This window comes from Podarcis bocagei (genome assembly GCF_964188305.1).
Source record: "Podarcis bocagei genome assembly, chromosome: 16".
NCBI lineage: Eukaryota > Metazoa > Chordata > Lepidosauria > Squamata > Lacertidae > Podarcis > Podarcis bocagei.
Genome location: NC_138142.1, coordinates 29,901,370 through 29,928,252, shown reverse-complemented (window position 1 = coordinate 29,928,252; position 26,883 = coordinate 29,901,370). Strand labels below are relative to the sequence as shown.

General features: G+C 49.0%; 1 protein-coding gene across 2 annotated transcripts; it reads left to right on the top strand.

Annotated features, from left to right (window-relative positions):
* Positions 1–686: 686 nt before the first annotated feature.
* On the top strand, positions 687–24,332 carry DPP3 (dipeptidyl peptidase 3). 2 transcript variants are annotated; one of them, XM_081174063.1, is made up of 18 exons: positions 687–756; positions 6,301–6,579; positions 9,039–9,128; positions 9,936–10,073; positions 10,984–11,058; positions 11,500–11,590; positions 13,176–13,306; positions 14,424–14,554; positions 14,772–14,830; positions 16,033–16,227; positions 17,676–17,788; positions 17,972–18,064; positions 18,666–18,728; positions 19,783–19,907; positions 20,743–20,863; positions 21,623–21,802; positions 21,899–22,061; positions 23,948–24,332. In XM_081174063.1, exons 2-18 carry the CDS (start codon positions 6,310–6,312, stop codon positions 24,091–24,093), a joined length of 2,184 nt encoding a protein of 727 aa, XP_081030189.1. In that variant the 5' UTR covers positions 687–756; positions 6,301–6,309; the 3' UTR covers positions 24,094–24,332. The 2 variants fall into 2 exon arrangements, with proteins under 2 accessions (XP_081030189.1, XP_081030190.1); XM_081174064.1 differs by lacking the exon at positions 687–756 and adding an exon at positions 5,517–5,636.
* The last annotated feature ends 2,551 nt before the right edge of the window (positions 24,333–26,883 follow it).

The window sequence follows — 26,883 nt, the reverse complement described above, 5'->3', positions numbered from 1 at the left end:
GCTGTTTAGTGGTGGATCCACTATTATTAGGTGTATTGTGATGCTTACCTACTTATTGCAATCCAGAGGGACATAAGCCATAGCGTGACAAAAGCAGGACATACAGTCTCCTGGGCACACCCCACCTTAGAATATTTGTGGTATGAAAAGTTCAAGGATCTCAGGAGGAAGCTAAGGGTCATGCACTGATCGGAAACGAAGCTGTTCGTCTGCCCTGATACTTTTGCAGGTACAAACAGCATCGACAGTGGGAAGGCGCGAAACCACTCCGGTACCATCACGAGAACAAATAATCATGAATGCACAATAAACAGAACGTCTGGAAGGGGCTTGATGTAAGCTTCCTGCAACTCCATTAAGAACCAACCAACCAAGGGTGGTGATAAAGCTGTAAGAGACTGACCACGCATTCCGATGTCTTTTTGGATGCAAGCAAAAAATCTACCTGCGCTCAGCAAAGCTCACTTACCACGCGGGTAAGCGCGCAGCTTAAAAAACAGAAAGGGCGGGGAAAGTGGGCAGGGCCATAACTCTGCAGAAACGAACAAGCAAGCAGCAGCCGCCAATCGTTGGGAGAGGAGAAGAAGCAAGAGGCGGGACTCCGCTTTTCCAGCAACGTTGACGTCAGTCTTCCCCCCGAAAGGGCCTTGGGATTGGCTGGCTGGGCCACAGGGGCGTGTCTGACAGTGAAGCTATGAATGAGGGCGAGGAGGGGGCGGGGCAGGAAGTTGGAAGCAACGAGGGAGCAAAGAACAGGTGAGAAGGGTCTGGGGGGCCGGCGTGGCGCGGTGGGTCCAATCAATCCCATATGTCCAGGGTCTCCATATGGCCTCCTCTTGCCCCCCGGTCCAAGAACACAGCAGGAGGGCTGGCCGCCCGGGGGTGGACTAGATGACCCTTGGGGACCCTTCCAATTCTGTGATTCGCTCGCTGCTTCCCTCCCGCCCATCCCCGTCGCCTTCCTGGCTCCAAGGAGATGGGGAAGCGGCCGTGGCTGAGTGCTGGAGTACTGTATCCGCCTTGCATGCGGAAAGTCGCTGGTTCAGCCCCCGGCGTTCCCGCCCGAAACCCTGCAGTGCTGCTGCCGGTCAGTGCGGGCTGTATTGACCTAGATGGAGCCGATGATCTGATCCGGAAGAAGAAGGCAGCTTCCTATGCCTGGAGAGCTGCTGACTGTCTGTGCAGGCAAGGCTGAGCGACAGGGACGGGTGGCACAAAGCAGGTGGAGTGGGGGAACGCAGGCCTGGCTCCCATTGCAACCCTCCAGACTCGCTGTCCTGCACTGGAAACTCTCCAAGCTCCACCTCTCACTGGCTGTTCACACATACATGCGCACACACATAACACGTGTTTTTGCCTGATTGCACGGTGGCTGCATAGGATCATAGAGTTGGGAGAAACCCCAAGGAACATCTCGTACAACGCCCTGCAATGCAGGAATGTCAACTAAAGGCCGATTCAGCTTTGGTAGTGCTGCTTCCTTGCACAGTTGGTGAATGTGTGCGTGGGGGGGGGGGTGTTTCGGGGGGGGCAATCTGAGTATGTGCAGAAACTAGCCTGCTGCAGAAAAGGCAAAAATTGCATTTGTTGCTTTGCCCATTTTTGCTTCTGGCAAATGGCCCTCAGAATTTTGTATGGAAGGGAATGTGGCCCTCTCATTTGAAAAGGTTCCTCAGGCCTTAATATAAGGCATAGCAAGTATAAGTCAGCTTCTATAGCTTTGAGGGCTTTCTTCCCTCCAACCAAGCAGTGCATAAATTTGATGAAATAAGTAAACAAAGGTTCATGAATCTTTGGGAGGGGTTGCCTCTTGGTGAAAGAGCATTGCTAAAGACAGCTCAGTTGGTAGAGCAGGGTTCCCCAGGGTCTCTAGCTGTTGGGCTGCAACTCCCAACCTCCAGGTATAGGGTGGTATATAAATTCAATAAATAAAATAAATAAAATCATCCCTAGCTAGCAGAACCAGTGGTCAGGGATGATGGGAATTGTAGTCCACAAGCAGCTGGAGACCCAAGTTGGGGAAACCCTGCAGTAGAGCCTGAGTTGTGGTTCGAGCCCCACATTGGGCAAAAGATTTCTGCATTGCAGGGGGTTGGACTAGATGACACTTGTGGTCCCTTCCAACTCTACAATTCTATGATTTTAGGTGCTGGCTGCATCTTCCCAGCACCTCTAGTTTCCCAAGGACAGGAAGCAGTAGATTAGCCTTTGCCAACTGGGTGTCCTCCAGATATTCTGAACTACAACTGAAGGGTGTTTTAGTCCGGAATGCCTTGAAGGCACCAGTATAGGGAGGCAAGAGGGACCACTGTTCCCTGCACAAAGCAGCAGCTCCAGGTAAGAAGGAAGGTTGTCATCCAGCACCCTCAGCCCAGGTCAGAGCAGATGCTTGCAAAAGATCCCGGGTTCATTGTGTGGAGCTCGATAAACCAGTGGGCTGGTGAAAGTGGTTGCTTCTTTCTCTCCACCCTCCCCCCCCAGTGTTTTGCATTTGGGAAGCAGTGCAACAGTTGTGGAAAAAATGGGTCAGAGGCTTAAGGGAACCCACAGCCCCCCTGGTCTCTAATCCACCCCAACTTTACCCCAAGGGCCACAGACTCTTCTTTGACAGCCTTCCGAGGGCCATGTGCTGGTGGTGGGCGGGGCCAAAGGCAAAAGTAGGAGGAGCCACAAGTTGTAAACTTTTCTACAATAGGCTAGTTTGTAGAAACACACACACACACACACCTACACCTACCTCTCTGTCTAGACAAGCAGGAGGCATTGTCAGCAGTGTTCCAAGTTAGCCAGGCACCAGGCGCATTTTGCACCAGGCCACTTGCGACCAAGTTCAGATGCCTGGGTGCCAGGATGGCGCATGCCGTCTCCGCCATCTGGGGATCATTGGATCTGGACAGTTTTCACACACTAAAACCGCACCCTGTAGAATTCTATCAGTTATATTTAATCTGCACAATCGGAATGAATTCCAGGAACCAAAATGCTTTTTCTGTGCAGCCTGAGCAGGGGCAATGAACAATGTTTTAGTTAATTGTTGTAGCTTGTCTTCACTTATCCACCCCACTGCCCTGCTCTCAGTTTTGAAGAATACTCCTACATTAGGAACAGTCCGTGTCACCCTTACGAAAAAGAGGTAGGAACTGGCGTGTGTGTGTGTGTGTGTGTGTGTGTTTGTGTGGACTGTCTCTGGATCAAGTGACTTTTCTTCTTGTTTCTCAGAGCTCTTAACCTAGCTCAAGGTTGTCATCTGAATTAGCCAGATGTTTAACTGATAATCAATCACAGCCAAAGTTCATCCTTTGAAAAATAAGACTTTCGAGCCGTCTTGCCCAAGACATTCCATTTTGGCGACTGTAACCTTGGTTTAAGAAGCCATTGGTGCCTAGCTTAGATGTCTGAGTTTCTAACACTGCCAGCCTGTGTAAATACTAGGCTAGATGGACCGACTTGGTACAGGGCGGGTGCCCGCATTTCTGATGCAACATTCCACGCTCAAGGCGACAAAGAAAGTAGCTAGCCAGCCCAGCCCATTTCCCCTTCCTCTTTTTCTAACGGCAGGAGCAGAGATTGAAATGGGATTGCACGGTCTTTGGAGGTTCACACTATGGTGGAGCGGAGCTTGTGAGGGCCCAGTGTGAGAGGTCACAGCCTGGTGGGGAGGGACCAGGAGATCCGGTGGGGCTGGGGAGCAAGTGGTCCTCCCAGATGGAGTCTTGCAGAGGCACCAAAAGTTCCAGGGTGTGCTTGGGGTCCTCCAGTGTGGAGAGCCAGTGTGGTGTAGTGGTTAAGAGCGGTAGTCTCGTAATCTGGTGAACCGGGTTCGCGTCTCCGCTCCTCCACATGCAGCTGCTGGGTGACCTTGGGCCAGTCACACTTCTCTGAAGTCTCTCAGCCCCACTCACCTCACAGAGTGTTGTTGTGGGGGAGGAAGGGAAAGGAGAATGTTAGCCGCTTTGAGACTCCTTAAAGGGAGTGAAAGGCAGGATATCAAATCCATAGAATCATAGAATCATAGAGTTGGAAGAGACCACAAGGGCCATCGAGTCCAACCCCCTGCCAAGCAGGAAACACCATCAGAGCACTCCTGACATATGGTTGTCAAACCTCTGCTTAAAGACCTCCAAGACTCCACCACACTCCTTGCGAGCAAATTCCACTGTCAAACAGCTCTTACTGTCAGGAAGTTCTTCCTAATGTTTAGGTGGAATCTTCTTTCTTGTAGTTTGGATCCATTGCTCCGTGTCCGCTTCTCTGGAGCAGCAGAAAACAACCTTTCTCCCTCCTCTGTGTGACATCCTTTTATATATTTGAACATGGCTATCATATCACCCCTTAACCTCCTCTTCTCCAGGCTAAACATGCCCAGCTCCCTTCCTCATAAGGCATCGTTTCCAGGCCTTTGACCATTTTGGTTGCCCTCCTCTGGACACGTTCCAGTTTGTCCAAACTCCTCCTCCTCCTTCTTCTTCTTCCATGGTGGTGGAGCCTGGTGCAAGATGTGACCAGGACTGGCTCCAATTCAGTGGGATTCCTTTCCTGGGCTTTCTGTATTTCCCTTTGGCACCACTGTTTGACACATACCCAAACCCCTGTGGTATATGTACTTGTGATATTGTGTCATATGTTAGCCTTTGAGGCAGGGGTAGCCAGCATGGCAATTTCCACATAGTCGCTGGACTCCAATTCCCATCAGCTCCCAAACAGAATGGCCAATGACAGTCAGGAAAATGGAAGGCCGAGTTCAAAAGCACCTTAAAGGCATTAGGTCTCATGTTCTCGGATGCATTTGGGGGTGGAGGGCTAAGCCTATGCTTGCTCGCTGTTTTGTGGCAAGCTGATGGGCCCCAAAGCAGTTTATGGAGCTGGCTGTGGTTTCTCATGGGCACTCTGCACATTCCCAGAGACACTGCCGTCATTATTAATAATAACCTTTAGAGCAGGGGTCAGCAACCTTTTTCAGCCATGGGCTGGTCCATGGTCCCCCAGACCATGTGGTGGGCCAGACTATATTTTGAAGGGGGGGGAATGAATGAATTCATATGCTCCACAAATAACCCAGAGATGCATTTTAAATAAAAGGACACATTCTACTCATGTAAAAACACGCTGATTCCTGGACTGTCCGCGGGCCGGATTGAGAAGGCGATTGGGCCGCATCCGGCCCCTGGGCCTTAGGTTGCCTACCCCTGCTTTAGACCTTGCAAATGCGATTTATGTGCACAGTCTGAACAGCACCATGTTGACTATCTGTGCTTGAGATTCTACAGAAAACTCCTTTTTATTCAGAGTGGTAGATTTTGTGCATCCTTCTTACCTGTCCCAAAGACTCGGATTGGCTAGAAACACTTGTTTGAAAAATGTAAGTTGAGTGACTTAAGAGGAGATAGTATTGTGGACTTTAGGGGAGGGACAATGGGGCTACAGTTGTTTATTTTTAAATCTGGACCAATCACTGATGTGGGAAAAGGACTTAGGGGCGGGCCTTAGTTTCCCAGCAGCTAGACATCGGTTCTTCCCAGGGAGGCTCGGGGATTGGCTGCCTGTATCGCAGGGGGCATTTCCCCATGTTCGAAGCTATGAATGGGGGAAAGAAGGGGGCGTGTCAGGAAGTTGGAGGCAGCTAGAAAGAGAAGCAGGTGAGCTGCTGGTGTTGCAGAAGGGCGGTGGCAGGGACTGGCTATAAGCTGGGAGGAGGGAGGCTGTGGGTCAGTGGCAATATGAATGAGCTTCCAGGATTGAGCTTTGCATGTAATTGTGAATTAGTGGGTAGATGTATCTGTCTTGTCAGTGGTGGAAAAGGTCCAGTTTGAAGACTGGGTGGTGAGATCTGACTGCAGAGGTTCTTGTGAACACATGAAACTCCTGCATGCTAAACCGGGCACTGGGTGGAAAGCTGTCTGTGGACAAACGCCGGCTCCCTCGGCCTGAAAGTGAAATGAGCGCCACAACCCCATAGTCGCCTTTGACTGGACCTAACCATCCAGGGGTCCTTTACCTTTTACCTTTACCTTTTACTTTTATGCTTCATTGGAGGTTTTTAAGCAGAGGTTGGACGGCCTTCTGTCATAGATGATCTAGCTGAGATTCCTGTATTGAAGGGGTCCCTTCCAACTCTATAATATTACTTCTTCGTTGTTATTATTATTATTATTATCATCATCATCATCATCTATAATGAATTTCATTCATTCATTCTGCCTGCTTTAGGTTTGATGTCTTCAATGCAACTTCAGGTTCGTTCGTTAGCACTGAAGGGTTAGTTCTGTATTAATGGCTCTTTCTCTTTCTCTCTCTCCCCAGTTTGGCAGGATGGTGGATCCCCAGTATGTTCTGCCCAATGATATTGGCGTCGCAATGCTGGACTGTGCTGAAGCCTTCCACCTCTTATCTGCGGAGGAAAGGCTGTACGCTCACTACCTGTCGCGGGCCTGTTGGTATGGGGGGCTGGTGGTGCTGCAGCAGACCTCCCCAGAAGCGCCTGCCATCTATGCCCTCCTCTCACGGCTCTTTCGGTCCCAGGACCCGACTCAGTTAGGCGAGGTGGCGCACTCGCTCGGCCTCTCAGACGAGGAGTATCAGGTACTAGAGACAGCATGTGTCCTGCGAGGTTTGTCCATCCGGTTCTCTTCCACATTCTGGCTACTCAGCTGTGTTTGGATGATCACACTTACCGGTACTTAGCCAAGAACTGCACAAGCCCCTCGCCCTCCTCCTCAGCCCCCTTTCTTTGCTCTTCCTTTGAGCCGCAGTTAAAGCAGGAAGCGTCCATCGTAGCTCCCCGTTGTGTACGAACCAAGAAACTATGGTTGCCAGCTTCAGAACAAGCCTTGGTTAGAAGTCGGTTTACTGTATTTTTCGCTTCATAAGACAGCACTTTTTTCCTTCTAAAAAGTAAGGGGAAATGTGTGTGCATCTTATGGAGCGAATGCAGGCTGCGCAGCTATCGCTGAAGCCAGCACAGCAAGAGGGAAAGCTGCGCAGCGCCTCTTGGTCTGCTGGCTTCCCAGCGAAGCAGGATGAGGGACGGAAGGGGCTCCATAAAGGCTCCCTTCTGTCCCTCATCCTGCTTCGCTGGGAAGGCAGCACAACAAGAGGCGCTGCGCAGCTCTCCCTCTTGATGTGCTGGCTTCAGCGATAGCTGTGCAGCTTGCTCTGACTTTTCAGGGAGGTGGGAGAAGGGACGGAGGGCAGCCCATCAGTCCCTTCTCCCACCTCCCAGAAAAGCCAGCAAGAGCCGCTCTATCTTTAAAGAGCCGCGCCGAGCGAGCGTGGCTGCAGCTCTTGCTGGCTTTTCTTGTTTTCCTCCTCTAAAAACTAGGTGTGTCTTATGGTCGGGTGCATCTTATGGGGCGAAAAATATGGCAGTTTTCTGGCTCATGACAAAGTGTTAATCATTGTTTCTTGAGTTGGACAGCACAGGGAACTGTGGTTAGTTAGAGGTTTCCTGCCCCAAAGGGAGGAGCGAAGGGTGTTATGCCAAAGACTCCTGCATATCTAGATTTAGCAAGCCACATTGTGAGCATCTGAACGGACTGTGTCTGTTGTGTTTGGAACATTCTGCTGGCCTTCTCTGAAAACAGATGTTGTAAAAAGCCTGGAGGGGTCTGGAGAATCGTTCCTATGAATTAAGCACATGAAACTTGTGCTTTTTAGTTTAGGGGGAAATGGTGAGATGAGGGTGGGGGTACATAGAGGAATTTACACCCGAAAGTTCTCAGGACTTTTTGATGGGAAAACAAATCATGATGCCCAGCTCAGGCATGGCACTAAACTGGAAAAAGAGCAGGATCTGGGGGCCAAATGCACCCCTCCAGGCCTTTTTGTCTGGCCCCTGCAACACTTCCCCAGGCTGCTTCCCTCACTGGCCTTGTTTCTCATCCTCCTTGAGTGTTTTTGCTGGAGTGGAGTACAGTGGTGCCTCGCAAGACGAAAAGAATCCGTTCTGTGATTCTCTTCGTCTAGCGGTTTTTTCATCTTGCGAAGCAAGCCCATTGACGGATTAGCGGATTAGCGCTATTAGCGGCTTTTAGCGGCTTATCTGCTGATCGGATCAGCTGATAAGCAGCTTAGCGGCTTAGAAAAAGGGGGGGAAGGGAAAAAAGCCAGCAGGAACTCGCAAGACATTGTCGTCTTGCGAAGCAAGCCCATAGGAAATTCGTTTTGCGAAGCACCTCCAAAATGGAAAACTCTTTCGTCTAGCAAGTTTTCCGTCTTGCGAGGCATTCGTCTTGCGGGGCACCACTGTATTCTCTTCCACTCTGATAATGCCTCCTGCTCGCTGGGATGGAGGATAGAGAGGGGCATATGAGTGAATGTCTATAATCTGGACTACTCTACGTTATTGTACATCATAATGTATTTCTGACTGGTGATGTTAAATTCTCGGTAATAATCTTTTGGAGAATATTCTCAAGAATATTCTCCAAAAGATTATTCTTGAGAATTTAACATCACTATTTGTGACCGCTCTGGCATTCATTCTCTCATAACTCAGTCTACAAGTTAAAATAGGGACTGTTTCATTTAATGTAAGTGCTATATGTCCATACGTAGCCAAATTGGTACATCTATTGCAGATGTAATTATATTTTTTTGCATTAAAAAAATCCATTAAAAAAACAAATTAAATGAAGAAGAAAGTGGGCTGCTGTGGAAAGGTAAAACTCACATTCATTGCTCCACCCACTTTTGTCTATGACTCCGCCTACCAATGGCACGTGGCTCCCAAAAGGTTGCCCAGAAGGGAATGTGGACCTCAGGCTGAAAAATGATTCCCATTCTTGGAACAGATTTTTAACAACATCTGGAGAGCCGAAAGGCTAGATAAAATTGGTTTAGTGGGGAGTTTCTAGAACTGGGCTTATTTGCCTGCAGGCGGACTGTATCCTTTGTCTGAAGGTAGTTATATGGTCTCTCTGGTTTTATAGCTTCCCAATTCCAAGTTTGTAAAAAAAGATTATTATTTTTTGAGGGGTGGGATTTAAAAAAAATATGGCTAAGGGGGAGGGAGAGGCTCTCACGACTGTTCCTGCTTGCAGGCCTTCCTGGTTTACGCTGCCGCCTTCTATGCCAACATGGGCAACTACAAATCCTTCGGGGACACCAAATTTGTGCCCAACCTTCCGAAGGTGAGTACATGTTTTGCAGGTGTCAGCAGTGTTAGAAACTGAGACAAGAAAGCTAACAAGAAAGTGTTAGAAACTGAGACAAGAAAGCTAGGAGCTAAATTGCCCCTTAAACCTAGGTCATGGGCGCTGCAATGGAATGGAATGGAATTTTTGTAACAAGAATACAAAGCCGAAAATGAATGAGCTGCCAGTAATATCTTGCGTTCATTTTTCACATGGTCTAGTCCTCATTTTAAGACTGCAAAAAAGGAAAAAAAGCCATACATCCCCCGCCCACCCCCATAATATTCTTAAGAGGGTCTCTTCTCCAGTCTTCAGATTGCAGCTGGAAGTTGGGAGGCAGAAAAAGGTCCTCCTTTCCTTCCGGCAGTGGAAGTTTTAATCTGAAATCTTAGTACTGCACCCAGAGCTCAGAAACTTTTCGCATTAATGAAATTCTCTGTCGCAAAGTGTGCCTAGAACAATGGGAGTTTTTGAATGCTGGTGGTGCGATAGGACATCTATGAGAGGGAGGGGCCATTTATCTTTCCCAGCTAATTGGAATGCTCCTTTTATCTCACTGGTTGAGAGGTTGCGGAGGGGGCGGAATCTCTCCTACGGATAGGTTGAGGCTCCATATCGACCTTTCTCACCCTTGGGACCCCAGAGGTTATCGGACTACAACTCCCATCATCCCTAGCAAGGAGGACCAGTGGCCAGGGATGATGGGAGTTGTATTTTGGGGGCTCAAGGTTGAGCGAGGAGGCTCCGTATGGTTCTGCTGGCATGCCACTGGTAATCCTTTCATTTTTGCCTTCCTGCCCTCAGGAGAAGCTGAAGCAGCTGGTGTGGGCGAGCCAGGCGTTTGCGGACCACCCAAAAGAGATGGAGGCCCTGTGGGGCCGCTGTGCAGAGCGCATGTTCTCCCTAGAGCCGACACAAAAGCACTTGGGGCTCTGTGGCCAGGTACACCTCCCTTTTGCCTGGCTAGAATGTGCCCTGATGTTTCTTGTTTGCCATGATGGAGGCTGGAGAGGGGTGTTTGTGGCCGTAGAATCTAGCCTCCTGTGCAAAGGTAAAATTTGCATTCATTGCTCCACCCTCTATTCCCCTGGCCAACCACTGCCATGTTGCCCCCAGAAGTTTATTCAGAAGGGACTGGGGCCCATGGGCTGCTTCCCCATCTCTGAAGCAGAGAGCCAAGCTCAACCCATCCACATGCTTAGTTCTGGGGGGAAGTTAGCAAGTATCGCTTGATAATAATAATTTTATTATTTATATACTTCCTATCTGACTGGGTTGCCTCAGTCGCTCTGGGTGGCTCCCAACAAAATATTACGAACACAATAAAAGGTCAACCATTTAAAAACTTCCCTGTACTGGGATGTATTCTATAAGTCAAATAGTTGTTTAGCTCCTTGACATCTGATGGGAGGGCGTTCCACAGGGCGGGTGACACTACCAAGGAGGCCTGTTCCTTGTCACCTCACTTCTCGCAGTGAGGGAACTGCCAGAAGGCCCTCAGAGCTGGACCTCAGTGTCCGGGCTGGAGGATGGGGGTGGAGACAGGTATACTGGGCCATTTAGGACTTTAAAGGTCAGCACTAACATTTTGAATTTGCTCAGAAATGTACTGGGAGCCAATGTAGGTCTTTCAGGACCGGTGTTACATGGTCCCGTTGGCCATTCCCAGTCACCCGTCTGGCAGCCACGTTCTGGATTAGTTGTAGTTTCTGAGTCACCTTCAAAGGTAGCCCCACGTAGAGCACATTGCAGTAGTCCAAGTGGTTTCTTTTGGGGGGTGTCCTGTTGCCCAGGGCAACTCCAAGAACAGGTGCATCCTGCTTATTCCATGTTTCCTCTCTCTTCTCTCTAGGGCACATCTACTTACTTCTCTGCAAACTGCACCACGGAAGATGCAAAGCTGGCCCAGGACTTCCTTGATTCTGAGGTGCTGCAAGTACCCCACTTCTACACTGGGTTGAGCAGCCTAGATGGGCAACTAGTCTGACATAGTATAAGGCAGCTTCCTGTCCCCCATATCATGTCCTCTGCCCAGTGGGCACACTGTTTACATCAAGGGAATGGGCCTTATCGGGGCACAAGAGCTGGGCACTGCATGCAGTGTCGCCCCCTGGTCAGTCCTTGGCATCTCACAGTAGGGTTGAGAAAACCCCCATCTCAAACCTTGCGGGGCTCGATGGACAAATAACTTGACCAGGTGTAAGGCAGCTTCTTTGTTCGCCCGCTATAGAGGGATGTACCTTTGGGAAGAACCCCAGGTAGCAGGTGATGGGAAAGACCTTTCTCTGCCTGAGAACCCCAGACAATAGGGCAGCTTGTTTTGCTTTTCACGGCTCCATCCTCTCACTTTCTTTTACTCTTTCCCCAGAACATCAGTGCTTACAACACAAGGCTTTTTAAGATGAAGGTAGATGACAAAGTGAATTATGAGGTTCGTCTGGCTTCGGTGCTTTCAGATGGTAAGAGCTTTTTTGGGTCGCATAGACCAGCCCTCTCCCCAACCCCACTCCTGGCATGCTCACAGCACTCCCTGCTTAGGGCCAGTGATTGCGTTGTTGTTGTTGTTGTTCATACACCACCTTTCTCTTCCAGGTCATAGTCCAACACTCTAACCATTATGCCACACTTGCTCTCTAATAGCATTCCCAGATTACAATAAGCACATGAAATAATTTGAACCTTTTGAAAGGCACAGTTTGAAAATACCTGTCTGGCAGTGCTTTCTCAGAGAAGAAGATGAGTCCTCCATGATTGTAAAGCAACCCATCAGTTAACTCACCTGGGGAATATCCTCCACGTAACCAGGTCGGAGGAACTTCTCTAAACTTGGAAGTACTTGTTGAAATCAGTGGTGCTGACACAGGGCAGGTATCTTAAGGTGCGGCTGCAATTGCAATCCTGTGTGCTGCAGTTGCAGTTCTCTAGTTGCCTTGCCTCCGATAGGAAGCTGTGGAGCGGGAGAAAACATTAAATAAAAGGGAAATTGAAATGTTCAAGGGGTTGGCGCAGTTCCCTTGTTGATGGTTAGAGCATTTAGGACTTTTAGTTCAGAAAAAAAGCGAAAACACGATAGAGGTGAAAATGATTGTGCATGGTGTGAAAAAAGTGGAGGTTGTGTTATCTTTCATTATTACTGGAACTCGGAACTACCCAGTGAAGCTGAATGTCTAAAGATTTGGGGCAGACAAGAGGAAAATACTTCTTCACACAATGTGTGGCTATGGAGGGTTGCAGTTAAGTGGCATATACATTTTACAAAATAAAATTAATAAATGAATACTTGAAACTATGGCATTTGCTCCCACAGGAGGCAGGGATGGCCACCAACTTGGATGACTTTAAAAAAGAGAGCAGACAAATTTGCAGAGGGTGTTCTGCCTCCCCTGTTGGAGCCAGGATGCCTCTGAATGCCAGTCGCTAGGAGTCACAAGTGTGGAGAGTTGCTGTTGCGCTCATGCCCTCTGTGTGGCCTGTATGGCCACTTTGAAGAGGAGAGCAGGCTGGAGCAAATAGGCCTTTGGCCTACTCCAGCAGGGCCCTTCTTGTGTACAGTGGTGCCCCGCAAGACGAATGCCTCGCAAGACGGAAAACTCGCTAGACGAAAGAGTTTTCCGTTTTGGAGGTGCTTCGCAAAACGAATCTCCTATGGGCTTGCTTCGCAAGATGAAAATGTCTTGTGAGTTCCTGCGGGGTTTTTTTTCCTTCCCCCCCCCTTTTTCTAAGCCGCTAAGACGCTTATCAGCTGATCCGCTAAGATGATAAGCCACTAATAGCGCTAATCCGCTAATCTGTCAATGGGCTTGCTTCGCAAGACGAAAAAATCGCTAGACGAAGAGAATCACAGAACGGATTCTTTTCGTCTTGCGAGGCACCACTGTACTCACTTGCAAATTGGAAACCCAGGCAGCTTCTGCCGGGGGGGGGGGGGCTGCCCTCGGCTGCGCAGCCTTGTTTAATCCACGCTTGGGACTTCCTGCACACGCCCCCCCTCCGTGCACCCCCACAGACCTTGCAAAGTTTACCTTCCTCCCCTCTTCCACCCAGATTCTCAGCTTGACGCTGACATGTCGGCCAAGATTAAATGTTTTGAGTTTGGCGGCTGCTTCTTCACTGTGACACGAGGAGATTACTCCCCGCTTCTGGAGAAGGTTGTGGAGAACTTGAAGAAAGCCCAGGTGAGGGGGAAGGGGGTGGGCTTTCCTGGCTCACCTTGGACTGCCCCTGTGATGGGGAGTGGAGGCAGGGAACTGAGACCCCAGTGCAGGATTTTAAGCACTGCTTCAGGTTACAGGCAGGGAACATATGTGGCATGTTCATCATTTTTGGTGGCAGCTGTACCTTTAGCAACACGTGTAACCCTAAGTCTTCAGCATGCGTTGGCCTGTTCTCTTCGAAGCGTATCCATGAGGTCTAGAGACCTGTTGTTTCTGTTGTCATTTATTAAGTTTACATACTGTCCTATTCCCACAGTCCTCAGGGCAGTTCACAACATAAAATCTCAATATGAAAAAACAAAATACAGTGGTGCCTCAGGTTACAGATGCTTCAGGTTACAGACTCCGCTAACCCAGAAATAGTACCTCGGGTTAAGAACTTTGCTTCAGGATGAGAACAGAAATCGCACAGCGGCGTCAGCAGGAGGCCCCATTAGCAAAAGTGGTACCTCAGGTTAAGAACAGTTTCAGGTTAAGAACGGACCTCTGGATCGAATTAAGTTCTTAACCCAAGGTATCACTGTACATAACAAAAACAACTCAATAATTTCCCCTCCCCAATATATTTTTAAAGGGCATTGGATTTCAGTCAGTCCAAGGCCTGGTTGAAGAGGAACGTTTTTGCCTGGTGCTTAAAGGTGTATAATAATGAAAGTGCCAGGCAAATTTCACTGAGGAGAGCATTCCACAGACAGGGAGCCACTGCAGAGAAGGCCTGTTTTTGTTTATTTATTTATTTATTCATTTGTGTCCACCCTCCAGACCTCTCAAAGAGGAGGCACATGAAGAAGGGCCTCAGAGAATGATCTCAGGGACTGTATAGGTTCATAGGGAAAGACTCAGCCCTTGAGTATTGTTGTATAAACCACAGCTGAGATTATCCAGAAGTTGAATGCTGTGGCCACTGCTGACCTGTTCCATTTGACATCTTTCCTTAAAAAAATAAAATAAAAAGATCAAGGCATATGAGCAGCTGCGTTCTAGGGGATGGTGGGAAAGGCAGGTGGTGAGAATCGAGGGCTGGGCAAATCTGCCTCAGGCTGGTTGGCCCTGAGTCCAGACCCTCTTTCCCTGCTAGCGACACGCAGCCAACCCCACGCAGGCGGAAATGCTGTCTCACTACATCGCCAGTTTCACGCAAGGCTCCATCGTGGCCCACAAGGAAGGCTCCCGCTGCTGGATTCGCGACAAGGGGCCCATCGTGGAGAGGTGAGTCTGGGGCGCTGCACAGATCAGTGGAGTCTCTTAATCCAGATTCAGGGTGTGTTCTGAATGAATGCTGCTTCCCAGGAACTGGGAAAATAGGGAGTGTTACCCCACCCTCCCTTGTCGATTGGGGGGAAGAGTAACAGTTGCCCCAGGTATAGCTAACCTAAAGAACCTCTCTCTCCCCACCATTTATTTATTTATTCATTTGTGTCCACAGCTATATAGGTTTCATCGAAAGCTACCGAGATCCCTATGGTTCCCGTGGGGAATTTGAAGGTACTGTATTAGCTCAACGTCCCCATTCCCCACCTGCGAGTTGTACGATCTCACGCCAGTCGTTGACCATTCGATGCCCTCTTTTGCTTTCCCCGTCTCTCCCCACCCCTGCCCTGAAGCCCTCAGTATAACGATAACAATGATGAAAGTTCCCAGCATTATTGTTCTCCCACCCTTGCCTCCCCTCAACCCCCCCCCCCCAGACACAAATTATATTTGTTGGAAGCAGCCCAGAGTGGCTGGAGCAACCCAATCTGATGGGTGGGGTACAAATAATAAAATTACTATTACTACTACTTTGCCTGTGCAGGGGGAAGTTTGGGGTCTGGGCTGTTGGGTTAACCCTAACCTGGAGACAGGGCAACCTCAGATTCAAGGGCCAAATGCCTCTCTGTCTGGCCCTTGAGGTTCACCCTCCCCAGCTCTCAGCCCTTGCTAGCCCTGAATTGCACCTTCCTTGAATGTTTTTGCCTGGCTGGAACCCATCCATGCACTCTGTTAATGCCTCCTGCTTGCCTGGAGGGAGGGCAAAGAGGGGTGAGTGTGCGCATAAACTAGCTTACTGTACAAAGGTAACTTTTACGTCCATTGCTCTGCCCACTTTTACCCCTGGCCCTGACTGCCCCAGCATGTGCTCCCCCCCCCAAAGGGAAAGCAGCCCTCTGGCCAAAAATGTTTCCCCGCCCCTCTCTCAACGCACCACCCTGCTCTGGGTGGAGGCAGGGTTGGAAACTTGGGGAGGATGCCATCTCCACATCCAGTGAGATTCTTTGTTTTGCCCCAGAAGGGGGACATACGGGTCGCTCTCTCTTTCGAAGAGACCATAGAATCATAGAACTGCAGAGTTGGAAGGGCCCTGGGGGTCATCTAGTCCAACCCCCCGCAATGCATGAATCTTTTGCCCAACGCAGGGCTCGAACCCACCGCCCTGAGCTTAAGAGTCTCACACTCTGCCAACCAAGCTATCCACAGATCGTCACACCAAAAAAGTCTTTTCTGCTCTTGCAAGTAGAATTTGGGGACTATTTTGTAGGCTTGGCCTATGGGGAGACAGCAGCCAAGAGACATGTTGGTGAGATGATCATAGAATTGTAGAGTTGGAAGTGACCCCAAGGGTATTCTAGTCGACCCCCTGCAATGCAGGAATGGAGGCCCTTAAGACTGGGCTTCCTCACAGTGCCTCTCCACCCCCCCCCCACCAGGCTTCGTTGCGGTTGTGAACAAGGCCATGAGTGCGAAGTTCGCTCGTCTTGTGGCGGCGGCTGAGCGGTTGCTGGAGGAGCTGCCGTGGCCTCGCGCCTTCGAGAAAGACACTTTCCTGAAGCCCGACTTCACCTCGCTTGACGTGCTGACCTTTGCCGGGAGCGGGATCCCTGCCGGCATCAACATCCCAAATTGTGAGGATCTGGTCGGTGGCAGGTTTGGGGGGGGGAAGGTGGCAGGCCGTGGCGTAGGGCTGGGACTTGGTGGTCAAAGATCTCCCTTTGGCATACAGAAGGTGCCACGTCAAATCCCCAGTATTTCCAGGCGGGGAGGGGGAGACCTTGAAGAGTCACTTCCTGGTCAGGTGGACACAGTAGAGTGGTACCTCAGGTTACAAATGCTTCAGGTTACAAACACTTTGGGTTACAGTGTTTGGAAGTAGTACCTCGGATTAAGAACTTTACCTCAGGATGAGAACAGAAATCACGCAGCGGCAGCGGGAGGCCCCATTATCTAAAGTGCTACCTCAGGTTAAGAAAGGTTTCAGGTTTAGAACAGACCTCCAGAACGAATTAAGTTCTTAAACAGAGGTACCACTGTACAAATAATAAAATTGTTGTTATCCTACCTTGACAAGATGGCAGCAGGAGAAACTCCAGAAGTGTTGCCTTGAAGTGCTGCTCACAGGGCTGGCGAAACGCTCATTTTCTCCCTTCCCTGCCATTGACGGGGCCTGTAAAAAGGACTATGAAAATACCAAAAAAGGGGTGGGAGAGGAGGAAAGACTCCAGGGTGAGATCGAGGGGCCCAAAGCAGCCCAGTGAGAACAAAGCATGTTCCGTGACTAAGGGATGTTAGGGTGGGGGGCAGGATGGAATGGAGTATCCTGGAACAGGGCCAAATTAAATTCTTGGTCAGCGGCATGGCTTCCTAAATTGGACTATCCTCACTGGGGAAACAAAATACAAAAGTGTGCCGGAAGGAATAGAGTGACAAGAGGAGCTGGTGAGAAGCCGGTAGGAACATACCCCTGTCCTAGCACAGGCCTAAACATTGCTTAAATAACAGGACCAGGGATTGCTGTTTGGTAAGTGAATAGGAAGAGGAAGTGAAAGTCGCTGACGACCCAAGTAGGGCGAATGAATCTGCGCTAGCCCTTGATGAACAGCAGTGAAATAACTGCTCAAATGTGCTGTTTGCAGCATCTTGTGTGCTTCCTTGTGGGCATTGGTGGGGCTGAAGGAGTCTCCTCCCAGTGAGAGACGCACTTGCTGTTTCAAATAGCCCCTTTGAAAGGCGCTTTAAGGCAGCCCCTGTGATCCTGATGCGAAGGGTGGTTGATCCTGCTAAGCACGAGGCTGGAGTTCATGGGAGAGCTCAGCACACCCCCAGCTCAGCACTAAACAGATTGCCTCCCGCCCATGAGGAAGAAGAGCGATCCCACTTGACCCCGGTGTCAGCAGATGGGCTTCCCTGCTCTGCGGTGTTGCTTGCAAAACATCGCTTTTTCTCCTGGCCTGTCAAGTCGGAGGGCAGGGGGGACAAAGCCTGTGATTAGCAAATGAGAGGTGCAAAGTGGAGAAGCTCTAGCCCCGCAGAACCCAGTTTTAACAGATGCTGCCTGGTTCTCCCCCTTTCCCAGATGATGACATCCGCCAGACGGATGGCTTCAAGAACGTCTCGCTGGGGAATGTGCTGGCCGTGGCCTACTCCACGCAGAAGGAGAAGCTGACGTTCCTGGCAGAAGAGGACAAGGTGGGGGGGGAGGGGGGTGTATTTTTGTGGAGGGGCAGGGAAAAAGGGGTGGGGGGTTGTTGCAGGAGTGGGGCATGCAAGGATTATTCACTGGTTGTTAATGCATTTTTAAAAACGCTTGTCCCAAAGTCTGGGGGGAGTAATGAAACAGCCAGCTTTATTTATTTACAAATCCTCTTGCAGGATCTCTATATCCAGTGGAAGGGGCCTTCCTTTGAGGTTCAAGTTGGACTCCATGAACTCCTGGGTCACGGCAGCGGGAAGCTCTTTGTCCAGGTGGGCACCTAACCCCTCCCCCCCAAAAAAACAAGCTTTTGAGGATATCCAAAGCAGAAGAAATTTGGGTGTCAGAGGACAGAAGCCATTTCAGCCTGTGTTCCACAGTCTCAGGAAGGCAGATGAAAGAGGGAAACCTTGTATTATGTCCCTTAACGTATTCCATGAGTGGGCTCCCCAGCTAGGGAAAAAGTCAAAAGGTTTTGCTTTTCCTTTGGCCAGTTTCATATTGCACGCCAATTTACCTGCAAGTGCAGCATGCAAAAGTCTCCGGGGCGATTCCTCAAAATTTAAGTTGACCGCCAGCTTCCAGGATTTTGCAATTTCTCGTCGAGCAGCCCATTACATGAAAGCCATTAACGTTTTATATACCGATTCCTCATGACCCCCTTTCCATGCTCGTTGGGAATAAGAACCACCAATGGACTTTACAGTATTCATTCATTTAAATATCAAATTCCAATATGCAGCTATTCTCAGGGAATCCCAGCATATCTGTATGAAAGATCCTTGTTGCCCACATTCCCTCCAAGAATAATTGCTTCTGTCCTTCATTATGAGCAGCTTCAGTTTTTGAGCACTCTCTCTTTTGTCCTGGCAGGATGACTCGGGGGCCTTCAACTTTGACCACGAGGCAGTGATCAACCCAGAAACAGGAGAACAGGTAAAGCCTTCACACATGTTTCCTGTGAGGATTAGAAGGGCTTGTGACTTCTTAAAGAAGTCCCCCCCCCCTTGTTTATTGTCCTTTGCACCACTTGGGCAGTTCCTGCATGAGACCTAGAGTTCAGTGTCCTTTGAATCACAAGTTAGTTCTCTTTTTAAAGAAATAGGAAAAAAGGGCACCCCAGGTTTCTAGCCCTCATGGTGGAACAGATGAGTAGGAAAGCACATGTGTGCTAAGTTCTAAATTCCGGAATAGAACTTGGGAGGATTTTTGTGGTGGTGGAGGAAATCAGCCCCCTGTGTAGCTCATGGCCCTTCCCTGTAACCAATAGATGCAGAATAAATTATAATGATTTGTATATCTTACACTGATATACAGTGGTACCTCAGTTGTTGAGTGTAATCCGTTCCAGGAGACCGTCTGACTTCCAAAATGTTCAGTAACCGAGGCGCAAAGGGCGGCCTGCAAAACCAATAGATAAAATTGGGGGGGGGGATGCAGTGGAAGCCATTCAACCTCTGAGGCGTGTTCGAAAATGGAAGCATTTACTTCTGGGTTTCCGGCGTTCAAAAACTGAAACGTTTAGCTTATGAGACGCTCGAAAACCGAGGTACCACGGTATTATTCTACAATATAGAATGTGGTTTTTCGTTTCCTCTCTGTGGGATCAGCATTTTTGCCCCTTAAGGTGCAGAATTCATGTGACAGGTATTTTATTTAAAAAACCCTAACCCTACTTTTTAGCCAAAAATGCTGGAAGAGCAACTTTAAAATAACAACAACAACCCATAGCCTCAGGCTTAAAAACTAGCAGGCACGACACACAAGGAAGGAGGGAGGAGGGGGAAAGCAAGCCCAAAGCTCTGTTTTAAGCAGATTCTGGCTGACTTAGAGAATCAACCTCCGCCCACCGATCTGGTCCAGAGCAGAGCAGGTGACCATTTTAAGATCAGGAGGACAGGGCTGCTCCTTCCCTCAGACAGCTGACTCAGTTCACTTGTCCAAGGCACCCGCAGCTGTCTGGCCCTTCACTCTTCTCCTATCCCCATAGATTAGAAGCTGGTACCGAGGCGGTGAGACATGGGACAGCAAGTTTTCGAACGTTGCATCGAGTTACGAGGAGTGTCGGGCCGAGTGTGTGGGGCTGTACCTGTGCCTGAACAAGGAGGTCTTGGGGTGAGGACCTGAGGTAGCAGCGGCATGTGGGGTGGGGGGGAGGAGAAGCACAAGATGGAGCCCTTAGCAGGCAAGACCCCCAAAGTCCCAGGCCGTGGCTGAGAGGGGCTTTTATTTCAGATAATAAAGATTTTAAACCGGGACTGGGAAGCCTTTTTCCATCTTGAGAGCCAGGTTTCCTTCTGGGCAATCTTTTGGGGCCTGCATCCCAGTGATGGGCATGGCCAGAGGCAAAAGGGGGACGGGCAGTGGATGCAAGTTTTACTTGGTAAGGTCAGCTGGTTTCTACATCCACTCTTCCCTGCCCATCCAGGACAAGCAAAAGGCATTGTCAGAGTTCAAGGACAAATTCCCAGCCAGGCTAAAAGTCTCAAGGAAGGTGTGAAGCAGGCCTGATGAGCAGGTGGGACTTGTAGAGAGTTCCGAGGGCCACATAGAGAGTTCTGGAGAGCTCCATTTGGCCCCCTGGCCTGCATCCTTGTTTTGGACAAAACTATTAGCTCTGGGGAAAACTTGACTGCTAAGTTTTTGTTAGGTTTTTTTATGCTGCCTTTCAGGATATTTTATTTATTCATGGGGAGAATTTATGTTCCTCCCAGCTAGCCAAAGTCATCGCACAATATTTAAAAGGCAATTTTTACCAAAGCAAGAGAGTTAATAGCTCCCACCTCAGTTCTCTGACGTTCTGGCTGCCCCCCTACAACTTGAATCACCAGGGGGGGGGGAGGGCACTTTGCAAACCCAGATGTGTTTTATTATGAGGCGGTGGCAGCTCTGACCCCCCTCCCATCCCTTTTGCTGTGATAATCCTTCCTCTTCCTGCTCTGCCCACAAGGATCTTTGAACTGGAAGGAGAAGATGCTGAGGATGTGATCTACATTAACTGGCTGAACATGGTGCGTGCCGGGCTGCTGGCGCTGGAGTTCTACACCCCGGAGTCCGGAACATGGCGGCAGGTGCGGTCCTGATGCTGGAATGGGTAGAGGAAAGATATCCCTGGGTGGGAAGGAGAGAGGCCTGTGGCATCAGGGGAATGGCAAGAGGGTAACCTTTACCCACCTGGTAAATTTGGCCCGGAGGAAAGGTTAGTTCCCTGCCCCCTATTGTCTGCCTGGACTTGAGAGTCATTGCTTCACAGTCTCAGTTGAGAATTCCTTGTCTCCTCGCCTCTCCTTTTTTAAAAAAAATAGATTTTATTAAAATTTTGAAAAAGGAATCCAAAAATTAATATCCAATATCGTTTTTCTCTCAAAGGCTAATCTTAATTAAAACACAGACCAGAAAAGGAGAGAAAGAGATAGGAAGAGAGAGAAAGAAAAAGAGAGAGAAAGAAAGAGGGTGGGGTGAAACAGAAAAAAAGAACTCTATGTATAAATTTTTCAGCACACCCACTCAAAGATAACACCCAACAAATCCACTTTCCGTAAACCAACATTATATTGAGTCCTCAAACCCAAATACCATTTGGGTTTCTTTTTCACGCAAAAAGTCTCTAAGAAGTTTCTAGTCTTTAGTAAATGTTGGCAGTGACTTTTCTCTGATTAAACACGTCGACACCACGGCTAAACCCAGTCATTTCAACAGCCGTTCCTCCATTGTGGGTAATGGCGAGTCCTTCCATTTTTGTGCGTATAAAAGTCTTGCCGCTGTAATCCTATATCGAAGTAAAGCTCCTTTTTTCTAAATGGCATTGTGTTGCCTTCCTGCCACGGCAGGCCCACATGCAGGCGCGCTTTGTCATCTTGAGGGTTCTCCTGGAAGCCGGCGGGGGGCTGGTATCCCTGCAACACACCACAGGCAGAGACGGCAAACCCGATGCAGTGGTGTCCCTGGACCGCAGCAAGATCACCACAATAGGGAAACCTGCGCTGGAGCACTTTCTCCGCAAACTGCAGGTAAGGGCCAGGGAGGGAAGGACGGGCCCAGGGTCTCTCTTCCCTTAGGGGGAGAGAGAGTTTGACCCAGCAGGGTGCTGCTCTTCTGTTCCAAAGGTGCTGAAGTCCACAGCGGATGTGGCGGGTGGGCGCACCCTCTATGAGACATACTCTGCGGTGACGGACGAGAAGCCCCAGCGCTTCCTGAGCCTGCGCAAGACTGTGCTGCTGCGCAAGGAAGAGCGCAAGTTGTTTGTCCAAGCAAACACCCGCCTGGAAGGTAAGAGCAGCGGTGAGCACATCTCCTCAGTCAGTAGAGCACATCTTCAGCTCAGGGTCGTGGGTTTGAGCCCCGCACTGGGGGTTGTTTTAAACATCCTTTTCATTTCATTATATATCATTTCCCAGTAAGCTTTAACCTTACTACAAGACCAACACATGTGATGTTTAAAATAACCTTTGTAAAAACAGCAACCCAGAAGCTTTTCTTTTGGGAATTATAGGGAGAGAACTACCAAAAATGTATAGAAACTTTTTTATGTATGCTACTACAGCGGCAAGAATGTTACTTGCCCCAAAATGGGAAGAAGCAGAAGTCCCAGCAAAGGAAGAATGGATACAAAAACTTATGGGATAAGCAGAAATGGTGAAACTTGCCAGAAGAATAAGAAATCAAGATAACAAATCTTTTATAAAAGAACAGAAATGGTTTATTGAATATTTACAGATGAATTATAAACAGATAAAAACATTGGCAGGATTATTGTAGTAACCTTCAGTTTTATAAGAGTATATATTTAAAGAAGATGAATAAATGAACAAATTAAGTTAATTTGGATATGCAGAAGATAGTAAAAATAAATTTAAGGAACCGCAGAAAGTGGGGGAAGGAAGTAAAGTTTTGAAATGTCAAAATGATTGTAGAATTAGTGAAATGTAAAAAATTAGTGAAATGTATGAACTTGGAAAGTATGAATGAATGAATGATGCCCCTGGGGAAATCCCTTCCAACTCTACCTTTCTGTGATTCTATCCTCCTCTGGTGAGAGGTGGACCATAAAGAAGGCTGATCGCCGAAGAATTGATGCTTTTGAATTATGGTGCTGGAGGAGACTCTTGAGAGTCCCATGGACTGCAAGAAGATCAAACGCATCCATTCTTAAGGAAATTAGCCCTGAGTGCTCACTGGAAGGACAGATCCTGAAGCTGAGGCTCCAATACTTTGGCCACCTCATGAGAAGAGAAGACTCCCTGGAAAAGACCCTGATGTTGGGAAAGATGGAGGGCACAAGGAGAAGGGGATGACAGAGGACGAGATGGTTGGACAGTGTTCTCAAAGCTACCAGCATGAGTCTGACCAAACTGCGGGAGGCAGTGGAAGACAGGAGTGCCTGGTGTGCTCTGGTCCATGGGGTCACGAAGAATCGGACACGACTAAACGACTAAACAACAACAACAACATCCTCCTCTGCTGAGTATTTCCTAGCTCAACTGATTCAGCTGTTAAGCGAATCTGGCTAAGGTGGCATCATAAATATTGGTTTGCTTATTTATTTTTAAAGTATCAGAATTTAAGATTAATTTAACTGTGTAGGATTAAAATCCAGGCCCACTTTTGGCCTGCACGGCCGTTTTCCCCAAACCACTCCCACCTGCCCATCAGCTGGTGTCCCTGGTGAGGTCAGCTGATGGGTGGGAGGGCAGGGTTAAATCTGGCATTGGCTGTGCATCCCATTCCCAGAAGGAGAAGATATCCTCAGCTGAAGCAGCAAGATTTAATCCCTGCTGACATGCTAATGAGCAGGGGTTAAATCCTGCTCAGTTTCAAATGCTCTTAACAGTTCCAGATGCTTTGCAACAGGAGCTGTCTGAAGGCCTTCATATGCCCAAAAGGGCAGCGGGACAAGTGGGGGTGACTGTCTACAAACAGCCAAAGAGGTTATTGCAGTGCTTTGATGCACTTTGAAGTCCCAGCAATTGGGACATCAAAGTGACCAGCTCCTGGTGTTGTAGTGATACCGGGTGATTGATAGGTGGGTCCACCTGTCAAATTGGACCCACTAGGGAGTGGCGAGATAATGATACCCCTGAAAGAGCATCACCCATCTGGAATGGTCTATCTACTGACTTTGATCATTTCTCCTCCTCCTACCCGCCCCTTTCCAGGTAAAGATGTCGCACTGGTGCAGTACGAAAGCAGTGCAGCGGGGCTCATCAAATCTTTCCGCGACCGTTTCCGTGAAGATGCTGAAGTCTTGGAGAAGTATCTGTTGGAGATGGCACAGGCTGATGCCCATTTCTGGGAATCCTGAGCCCCACAAGGCACAAGGGCCCTGGCTTCCCCACACTCAGCTCCCTTTGCCTGCCCATCCAGGCACACCAGGCCGTTTCTGCACCTCACCCGTCTCTTTCGGAAATGAGGGGTACAAGTGAACAAGATCGCCTCTCTGAAAGCAGTTGGCCATCACTCCCCACCCCCCGGAAGGGCCTGCGGTGGCTCCAGCCCTCCTGTTGTTGCACCTAAGGGTTCAATAAACCTAGCTTTTATAAAGTGTGTGAACTTCCTTTCTGCTCCCCCCCCCCCGCTGTACTCCTGTCTAACTGGTGGGGACTGAACCCAGTGTGGGGAATAATGCAGTCTGATCCGGCTTCCTCAGATCTGCTGTGTTGATAGTCAGTGTTGGGAACCTCAGGGGCAGAATGCATCCCTCTCAGCTTCTCTAAATGGGTACGTTGTACACTCTGGAGAAGTCTGGGAGCCTGTTGAGGCTGTCTTTAACCCGATGGGACTAAGAAATTAGATGTTAGCGAGCTGCTGCTTGTTTCCTCAGGATGCCACATAATGCTTAGAAGGCATTCCAAGTAGCAAATGCTGATACTGGGCAAAACAGGGCAGCTTTTGTGGAAAAATTGAGGGGTGGGGAAGCTCAGGTAGCTGTTGTGTGCTGTTGGTAGTGTTGAGGGAGGGATAAAAGCAGCAGTTGTTGGGTGGGTAAATTCCAATGAGATTTGGAAGCCAAGTAAAAATAGGAGCAAGGTATTCGGGTAGGAGAGCTGGGGGGAAATTCATGTCCCCAATATGCCCCTTTTGTTTCTGATAGTACATGGGTAGATGAGTCTAAAAAGCCCGGGACACAAAAATTTCACGGCCCTATAGAAGCTATCATGGCTCATTTACCAGAAGTATTGTATTTAGTGTTAACTCTGGAAGTGTATACTCAGTTCTGACCAAACTAAGCCTCCCAAAGCAAAATATACATCAGGAGGCTTAGTATGGTCAGAATTGTGTATGCCCACAAACTGGAAAGTGTTGATAGGGAGGGCAACCAAGATGGGTGCAGTTGAAGGAGCCAGGTATGTTTACCCTGGAGAAGAAGAGGCAAATATCTTAAGGGCTGTCACATGGAAGATGCAGCGAGCTTGTTTTGATCTGCTGGGGACATAGGCGCCGACTCCATGGGGCTTGAGGGGGCCCGAGCCCCCTCAAAAATTCGTTTGGGGGGGCTCAGCCCCCCCAATAATCTCGGGCGGCGGTGGGCGCGTCCGCGGCTTTTATAGGGCGCCCGGCGCGCACCAGCTCGATAACGGGCACCGGCGCGGCGGGGGGCGCCGGGCCGGGGGAGGGGGGCGGCCGGCCTGTCTCCTTGGCAACCCCATTGAGCAGCGCCGGCTCCCCCGGGAGGGCCATCCCCCCGCGCCGCCGATCGCCAACACCGCCGACGCTGTGGCTGCCCGAGCCCGAGCCCGACCCGGAGCCCGAGCCTGAGCCCGAGCCCAAGCCCGTCAGTCAGTCAGTCAGGAAGGAAGGAAGGAAGGAGAAATGAGGAGGGAGACGAGGGAGGAAAATTGCGCGCAGGGTGAAGAAAGGAGAAGGGCGAACGAGACGAGCTTCCAACCCAAAAAAGGGCTGGAAGACTGGGAGGATGCAGGATCGGGAAAGAAAGCGACGCCTTCCCCGCCCGCGACGTCGCCCGCTTGTCATTGGCAGCGCAGGGCCGCTCCGCAGCCGCGGAGGACAGCTGCGCGGCTAGCAAGGTGTGCCGCGTAGAGCGCGGCCCTTGTGTGGCCCGGTGGTCAGGCAAGCTCGGGCGGGGACCCCCATGCGAATCTAAGACGGGAGAAGAGGGCAGAGCAAAGGGGGTCCCTTCCCCAACCTCTGGCTTTGAGACTTCCCTGCGCCCCAGAAAAGCGAAAGGATTTTCTCTCTTTTTTATATATATAAATATTTTATTAAGTTTTCAAATACAAAGTTAGAAACATACACTGAAGAAAAAAGTAAAAGAACAAGAAAAAGAAAAAAAGAAAAAGAAGAAAAGAAAACCAACCATTCATCACATTTTTTATATAACTAACTGGACTTCCTCGCATCTCCCTTACCCTGCATTCTTTATAATAAAGATATCAGCAAATTATTACCTTGTTTCGTACCTTATTTTGTACTTTTCAAATACTATACCTCTAAATTTAACATACTTTTCATCAGTTACTTATATCTTAAATTAAACATAGTATTACCTTAGATTTTGACCTTTTCTTACTTAAAATATAATTTCCTGTTTCCCAAATCTAATTGCTGAAGCTATAGTTTCCGAATCGTGTAAATTTTTAACATTCATACAACTTATATTGTTTTTGTAAATAGTCCTTAAATTTTTTCCAGTCCTCTTCCGTTGTTTCTTCTCCCAAATCTCGGATTCTGCCAGTCATTTCAGCCAGTTCCATGTAGTCCATCAATTGCGTCTGCCACTCTTCCAGTGTGGGCAAATCTTGTGTCTTCCAATATTTTGCGATAAGTATTCTTGCTGCTGTAGTTGCATACATAAAGAAAGTTCTATCCTTCTTTAACACTTTCTGGCCAACAATGCCCAAGAGGAAGGCCTCTGGTTTCTTGGGAAAGGTATACTTAAATACCTTTTTTAACTCATTATAGATCATTTCCCAGAAGGTCTTCACTTTTGGACAAGTCCACCAGAGGTGAAAGAATGTCCCTTCAGCCTCCTTACATTTCCAACATTTATTATCAGACAGGTGATATATTTTTGCAAGCTTGACTGGGGTCATGTACCACCTATAAATCATTTTCATAATATTTTCCTTCAAGG

Coding starts and splice junctions, on each gene's coding strand:
- DPP3 (XM_081174063.1), top strand. CDS start 6,310: ATGGTGGATCCCCAGTATGTTCTGCCCAATGATATTGGCGTCGCAATG. Junction 10,074..10,983: donor ACTTGGGGCTCTGTGGCCAG/GTACACCTCCCT, acceptor TCTTCTCTCTAG/GGCACATCTACTTACTTCTC. Junction 11,059..11,499: donor AGGACTTCCTTGATTCTGAG/GTGCTGCAAGTA, acceptor CTCTTTCCCCAG/AACATCAGTGCTTACAACAC.